The sequence below is a fragment of the Eimeria tenella genome, genomic scaffold (genome assembly GCF_000499545.2).
Source record: "Eimeria tenella Houghton genomic scaffold, Eth_scaff421, whole genome shotgun sequence".
Lineage (NCBI taxonomy): Eukaryota > Apicomplexa > Conoidasida > Eucoccidiorida > Eimeriidae > Eimeria > Eimeria tenella.
Genome location: NW_013545124.1, coordinates 1 through 7,956, shown reverse-complemented (window position 1 = coordinate 7,956; position 7,956 = coordinate 1). Strand labels below are relative to the sequence as shown.

The 7,956-nt window shown below is 36.2% G+C and overlaps 1 protein-coding gene across 1 annotated transcript; it reads left to right on the top strand.

Moving 5' to 3' along the window:
• Positions 1-413: 413 nt before the first annotated feature.
• On the top strand, positions 414-5,430 carry ETH_00010275 (Phosphatidate cytidylyltransferase, related; the record flags this gene model as incomplete). Its single annotated transcript, XM_013379942.1, has 8 exons — positions 414-448; positions 764-1,010; positions 2,026-2,090; positions 2,195-2,302; positions 2,525-2,655; positions 2,844-2,968; positions 3,875-3,985; positions 5,365-5,430. The coding sequence occupies 8 exons, from the start codon at positions 414-416 to the stop codon at positions 5,428-5,430; spliced, it is 888 nt and encodes a 295-aa protein (XP_013235396.1).
• Positions 5,431-7,956: the final 2,526 nt, after the last annotated feature.

The window sequence follows — 7,956 nt, the reverse complement described above, 5'->3', positions numbered from 1 at the left end:
CTAGGTACCTCGCCAGCTAGCTAGCTAGCTTGCTAGCTAGCCATAGCGGGCTGGCTTGGGAGCTGGCTAGCTATAGCTGGCCACAGCTAGCTGGGGCGTCTCTGGCGCTTCTGCTTCTGGTACTGCGGCCAAATAAAATGAATAAATAAATAAAAAGGATCTGCGTTTAATTGGAATCCTTAATTGCTTGAAAAAGGCCAAAAGAAGCAGCAGAAGGGAGCCTGGGGCTGCATGCGGGAGGCGTCTGGGGGGCCCCCCGAGGCCCCCTGAGAGTCGGCAGCGGAGTAGAAGTGTTTGGGATTTTATTTTTGAAAAATATTCTTTAAAATGGATTAAATGAAAAGGGAGCTTTTTGTTTTTGCGAGAAAGTGCGAAGAGAGCTGCAGGTACACCCGAGCACCACCGCCAGCACCATGGAGGCGCTGCGGCGGCTGGGGAGAGTTCCTTGGTGAGTGTCTGCCGTTTAAATGCCATTATTTTCATTTTAAATATATTAATTAATTAAATTGGACCCCAAAAGTCTTTTACTCCTCGATTTCACCGGCGGTTTCGGCGCATGCGCCGAAAGGCGCGCTCCCGGGGTGTATGTACACCTCAACAACGCGAACTTCTGCTGCAGCAGCAGCAGCACTGCGCGGCGCACAGCGCGAAAAGAGCGATTTAAAGGAGGAAAATAAGAACAAAAAAGACAAAAAGAGCAGCAGGGAGAACAAAAAGGGGTTTAGTTGTACTTAATTCGCTACTCTAGGGTTTTTGCATGCAGGCTGCGGCGCATTGCTGTGGCGCTGGGCATTGTGGGGCCCGTGCTGCTGCTGCTGTACATCCCCCCTGTTGCTGCTGCTACAATTTTTGGGATTTGTTTGCTGGCAGCAAACGAGCACTGCAGGCTCAAGTCTCTCGCGCTGCAGCGGCTGCTGCAGCACACTGCAGCAGCAGCAGCAGCAGACACAAACTCGAAAGCAAATGAAATTCAAAAACCTCTTTTGGCCTCTCGCCTTTCTTCCCCCAAGGTCCGCGGTGTACATACACCCCAGCGGCTGCAGCCGACGCCGCTAAAGCTCAAGTCCTTTTTTCTATTTTTAATCTTTTTCAATCTTTTTAAGATCCTTTTTGAATCTTTTCGAATCTTTTTGAATCTGTTTGACTTCTTTTTCTCTCTTTTTATCTCTTTTTGTCTCTTTTTTTTCACTTTTTATTTCTTTTTGTCTGCTTTTTGACTTTTTAAAATTCCTTTTTGTTTTATTTTTGGCTCTTTCAATGCCCTTTTTCTCTCACTGTAGCTCTTTTTCTCTTCTTTTTTAATGTTCTTTTAGTCTCTTTTATTTTATTCTATTTTTTATTTTCTTTCTTTTTATTTTTTTGTTTTTAATCTTTTCTTATCTTTCCACTTTCCACCCCAAATTGCTGTTTCCCTTTTCGTGGATAATTAATTAAATTAAATTAAATTAAATTAAATTAATTAAATAATAAAAGTAAATAAATATAGTCAAATTAATTAAATCAAGTTAATCAATTCAAGTTGGTTGAATTTAATCAAACCAAATAAATTAAATCAAATTAATTGAATTAACTCCAATTAATTAATTAAAGTATTTAATTAATCAAATTAAATATTTAATTATTTAATTAAGTTAGTTGTTTATTTAATTACAAATAATTAACTAATTGGGATAGACCAAATCAATTAAATTAAATGAATCAAATTAAATTAAACTAAATTAAACCAAGTTAAATTAAGTTAAATTGAATTAAATTAACTAACTAATTAATTCAATTAAATCAAATCGAATTAAATTAAATTAATTAAATTAATTAAATTAATTATTTATTTATTTCAATTTGCTGTTTTGCTGCAGCCTTTGATGTGCTGCTGCTTCTTTCTCTTTCTGGCCAGTTTCTTCGACCCCAGCAAAACTCCCGGCTTTTGTTTTTTGTCTGCTGCTGCAGTGAGTCCAAACCCTAAACCCTAAACCCTAAACCCTAGGCTCTAAACCCTAAACCCTAAACCCTGCGCCGCGCGTTCAGGGGGTTTCTTTTGGCGTCGCGGCGAATTCAGTTTTGCTTTACGGCTGGAGCCGAGACATTCCGGAGTGAGCTAAACCCTAAACCCTAAACCCTAGGCGCTGCAGCCCGAGCCCGCGCCCCCGCCCGAGGGTTTAGGGTTTAGGGTTTAGGGTTTAGGGTTTGCGCACAGGTCGCGGGATGCACTCCTCTACGCCTGGGCCTCCGCAGGCCTCGACTTATATTTCTTGTGGCACTACGCAGTGCCTCTGGCCATGGGCAGCTTCGTGTTGCAGCGCAAGTAGGGTTTAGGGTTTAGGGTTTAGGGTTTAGGGTTTAGGGTTTGAGGGGCTCGCGGGCTGGGGGCCCTCGGGGGTTTCGGTTGGCTGTTTCTGCGGAGGTGCAGTTGGCCTTTCCGGTTGCCTGCTTGTGGCCTCAGGGACTCAGGGTTTAGGGTTTAGGGTTTAGGGTTTAGGGTTTAGGGTTTAGGGTTTAGGTTTAGGGTTTAGGGTTTGCGTTGCAGCGGGGGTTTGCCTCTTGCTGCTTCTCTAATCGCCATTTCTGCTGCTGGAGATAGCGGGGCTCTTTTCTGCGGCTCTGCATTTGGAAAGAGAAAAATAATTGAAAAACTTTCTCCCAACAAGACGGTGGCCGGTGAGGGTTTAGGGTTTAGGGTTTAGGGTTTTCTCTGCTGCTCGCTTCGCCGCGTTTCCTTTTTCTTCCCGGTTGCCCCCCTACCTCCCCCCACCAGAACTAATTAATTTATTTATTTTTATTTTTATTTTTATTTATTTATTCATTTACTTTTTTATTTATCTATTTATTTATTTAATTATTTTCAGGAGTGCTGGGCTCCCTCTCCTGGAGCTGGCTCGCGGGCTGGCTGCTGTGGCTACTGTCTTTAAAAGCCCCTTACCTCGGATTGAGGGTTTTGAGTCTCGCGGAGTATCTTTGCTTTGCCACTCTTGTGAGGGTTTAGGGTTTAGGGTCTAGGGTTTAGGGTTTAGGGTTTGGGGCCTCTCGAATGGCTGCTTGGATTGAGGGTTTTGAGGCTCGTGGAGTATATCCTCTTCGCCACTATTTTGAGGGTTTAGGGTTTAGGGTTTAGGGTTTAGTATCAGGGGTTAGCAGTTTAGCACCTGGGGTTTAATGTTTAGGAGTTGGTGTTTAGGGTTTAGGGTTTAAGGTTTAGGGTTTGGAGTTGAGGTTGCCGCAAACGCTCAGTTCCTTTTGGCTCTATTCTTTCTACTCTCTTCTTCTAAAGTGTCTTTTTGAAATTTTTTTTTAATTCTCTTTTTAAAATTAAAAAGAAGTAAAATATATTTCTTAAAATATGTATTTAGAAAATATCTTTTTAAATGTTTGTTTTGCATTAATTAACTTAAAATATGTCTTTTAAAGTACTTATTTAAAATTCTTTTCAAAATAAATGTTTTAAAACATTTCACTTTACTTGACTTTTATCTTTTTGGATCAAATTTTCTCCTTTTTTAACTAAGCAGTTTATTATTTGACTAAATAGTTAATTTATTAATTAATTTGTTTAATTTATTTAAGTGTGTTTATTTGTTTATTTATTTATTAATTTGTTCATTTATTTAATTAACTTATTGATTTAGTAAATAAAACTTCAATCCATTTAATTAAACAAGTTATTTATTTAATAAAATGAATTACTATTAAAGATTTTGACTTCGCGTTTTTTCTGGATTCTCGAATTATCCCTTTTTGGCGAAAATGTTTTCTTTTTTGGCGGTTTTTTTTGGATTTTGGATGAAATTTGGAGCTTTATTTGAATAAAATGTTCATTAATTCGAATAAATGGTTTATGTGTTCAATTAAAGTGTTTATTTGAATCAAATTGCACTCGCAGATTAGCATTTCGGGATTTTTTGGAGATTTGGTGGAAAGCGGATTCAAAAGACTCGCAGGCGCCAAAGACAGCAGTGGCCTTTTCGGGCCCCACGGCGGAGTTTTGGACAGGGTAAGCTTCCGGAAAAAAGTAAAAAAAGAAACAAAAAGAGACAAAAAGAGATAAAAAGGAGAATTAAAATGAATTGATGGGATTGATTTGATGTTAGAGAGAGAAAGAGGAGAAAAAACGATGCAGAAAACAAAAAAAAAGGAAAAAAATGAATTAAAATCCAGCGAGTTAAAGTCCTAGGAGACACATACTAAATAAATATAATTTAAAATTAATTTAATTTAAATTGATTTAAATTAATTTAGTTTAATCCAACCTTGAAATAATTAAATAGTAACAGTTAAATAACAATTGAATAACAATTAATAATAATGATATTTGAATAATAGTTAATTAATTACTAAATTCAATTTAAACAATAATTAATAATTCAATAAAATCAAGCAAAAATAACAATTTAACAACTCGAAGGTACTCAGATGATAATTTCGAAATTAATGAAAAAGAACTCAAAAACAATTAAAAAACAATTTATAATTAATTAAGAGACAATTTAAAAACATTTAAAAGGGCAATTTGGAGACAATTGAGAGATAAATTAAACACAATTAAAAAATAATTTGGAGACATTTAAAAACATAATTTAGAAATAGTTTGTAGACAATAAAAAAATGAAAAAGAAAATAAAGAATGATAAAAGGACTATAAAAGCAAAATTCGTTTTCAAATAAAAGAAATGGTAAAAGTTAAAGAGAAAAGGAAAAAGGATAATTGTAAAAAGAGAAAATAAAAAGTCAGAAAGATAATTAAAAATGAAATGAAGATATATTTAAAAGGAGTAAGAAGAGAATAAGAAGATAATGAAGAAGTAAAAATAAATTAAAATGAAGAAATAATAAAAAGAAATCTTAAAGGATGAAAAAGTCATAAATAATAATAAGAAAATAAAAATAAATGAAATGATAATAGAGATATCAAAATAGAAATAAAGAAGTGGAAAGCAGACAATTAACCAATAAGATGAACATAAAAATAATTAAAAGAACAAAGTAAAACAGAATTAAAATGAAAGATATGCAAAAAAGCAAAAGAGAAAATAAAAAGAAAATGAGAATATAATTTTAAAATTCTAAAAATAAAAACAAATAAATAATAGAAGGACAAGAATAAAAGAATTCAATATACAAAGAAGAGACAATTTATAGATCAACTTAAATTTAATTAAATAGACAAATCTATTAGCAGCAGCAGCAGTAGCAGGTGCAGCAGCAGCAGCAGGTGCAGCAGCAGCAGAAGTAGGTGTAATGTATGTACACTCCAAGTTTCGCATTCGATGGAGAAGTGCCTAGGCAGCTTTTGCGGAGATATTCAAAATACATTTGTTGCTGCTTTTGCTGCTGCTGCTGCTGCTGCGGCTGCTGCTGCTCTTTTGTGTGCAGTTGGACTCCATGACTCTGCCGATTCCTTTTCTGGTTTTCTTCATGGTGCTGCGGGGCCACTTGTAGGGCTGCTGGCAGAAACCCTAAACCCTAAACCCTCGGAAACCCTGGAAGAGGCAGCCCCCACAATCAGGGAGACAAATGAATTAAAATAAAAAAAAGAATTCAAATAAAGGGAAGGTGGAGCTGCGGAGTTGAGGGAATTATTTATTCTGCAGCAGCAGCAAAAAGAAGAAGGTCGAAATTAAATGAATTCAAATAAATCCAATTCAGCAAATCCAAATTAATTCATCCAGATCATTAAATCCAACAAATAATTCCGAATTAATTAATGCAAGGGAAAACGAATAAAAAATGCAAGGGGAAATTCGAAACGCGAACAAGTCCGCTTCTGCTCTTCTCCTGTATGTACACCTGCACCCCTGTGTGCAGATGCATGCTGTATAGACACATAAAGCACATCTTTGTGCTTTTCAAATGTGGAAAAGGCGAAAATTAATTAAAAATAATATAAAATAATATAAATTAGCATTAAATAGTGCAAAATAACGCAAAAAACGCGAAATAATGCGAATCGTTACGTCGAAGCATGCATGCATGCGCATGCGTTTCACTACGCGGGAGACAGACAAATATGGATTAAGTCCTTATCAATTAAGGAATTTAATGGACTATCACTCGACTAGAAGACAAAAACATACATTGATTAAAATATAAACTGACTTATTTGATCGAAGAAAGTCCCGAGAAACGCGCATGCACCGGGTGTACGTACACCCCAAGTGCGCGCCTGCATGCGCATGTGCGGCTTCGTGAATTTGTGAGTTTTTTGCGTTTCGAGGCCGCATTTGCGCACAAAATACAATAAACGTGTGTAAAAATGAAAGTAAATGAATAAAATAAACATAGATGAACATAAATGGATAGAAAAATCGAAAAAGGGACTTCAGGGCGCTTCAAAAAGACACTGGGGCGCGCTTGGGGATGCATGCAGAGCTGAGAAGGGGCTTTGTCGCCTTTTCTTTATTTCTTTTTTGCATTTTATCTTTTTCTAACTTGAGCCGTTAAGGAGCTTCAAGCCCGCTGCATGCGGGGCTGCATGCGCAGTTCTTGCACTTGTTGAAGTGTCTAGACACCCCAAGAAGCCCCTGCTGCTTTTCTTTGGCAGCAAGTGAGGCCTAAGGGCTGGCAATAAGTTCAGTTGGCGTTTTCTTTCTCTTTTTTCTTTGGAATCTCTTTTATTTATTTTTCCTTTTTGCAGCCACATAAGGCTTTCTTTTGGCCTTCTGGCTTCTCTTTGGCCGCCAGACAGCTCCTGGGCTCTAGGGTTTAGGGTTTAGGGTTTAGGGTTTGGCGTCTAGGGTTGGGGACCGAGGGCTGGGGCTGCGAATGCAGGGTAGGGTTTTGTGTTTAGGGTTTGGGGTCTAGGATTTGGGGCCAAGGGCTGCAGCTGCAAATGCAGGGTACAGGAGCTAGCGAGGGTTTAGGGTTTAGGGTTTAGGGTTTAGAGGATGGGTGGGCAGCGAGATTAAATGGATTTGTTAGACAGGGAAAGAAGAAAGGAAATAATTTCAAAGGAGCAAAAAAGAACAGAAGAGGAGATTAAAGGTTTAAAAGAAAAAAGAAAAAAGAGAAGGGAAAAAAACAAAAACAAAGAAATAGAAAAGAAAATAAAAAGAGAAGATAAAGAGAAGGGAGAAAAGAAAAGATAATTTGCAGAAAGGAGGCAAAAAAGAAATAAGAAAGAAAAAGAAAAAACACAAAAAAAAGAAACCGAAAATAAAAGAAAATAAATTTTAAAATAAGAAGAACATAAAAGCAAAGAGGACAGAAGAAACCAAAAAGGAATTTTAAAAAAGAAAAATGAAAAAAATGAAATGAAGAAATAAAAGAAATAATAGAGGGAAAAAAGAAGAGAGAAATAAAAGAGAAAGAAATTAAAAAAATTGAAAAAGAAAATAAAAGAAGATGAAAAGAAATAATTAGAAAAACAAAAAGAGATAAATAGAAGAAACGAAAAGAAATAAAAGCCAAATTAAAGGCCTTCAGTAAAGAGAGAAAAGGAGACAAAAAAGAAATGAAATAAAACAAAATAAATGAGAAATAAAAAATAAAATTAAATTAAAATTAAAAATAAAATTAAATAAAAAAAAGAAGAGAAAAGCAGACAATTCTTCTCAAATTGAGCTCTCCAGATCTTCCTTATTTCTTTCATCAAAACAAATTTAGAAATTAAATTAAATTAAATTAAATTAAATTAAATTAAATTAAATTAATCTAATTAATTAACTTAAACTAATTAAATTAATCTAATCAAACTAAATTAAACATGTTTTTAAGACACTGGGTACTGCAGCAGCCCAGGGTCACCTGAAGCCCCTGGGGCCCCTGGGGGCCCCCGGGGGCCCCTGGGAACCACCTGGGGCCCCATGGGTATAAAACTTTCTCTAAAGAAATGCGAGAGAAATAAAAAACAAAAAGAATAAATAAATTCACTTATTGATTTATAAAAGGAATGGAATGGAAGAAGCGCTGCAGAGGCGGGAGAAGGAGGAAGGACCACGCCAAACCCTAAACCCTAAACCCTAAACC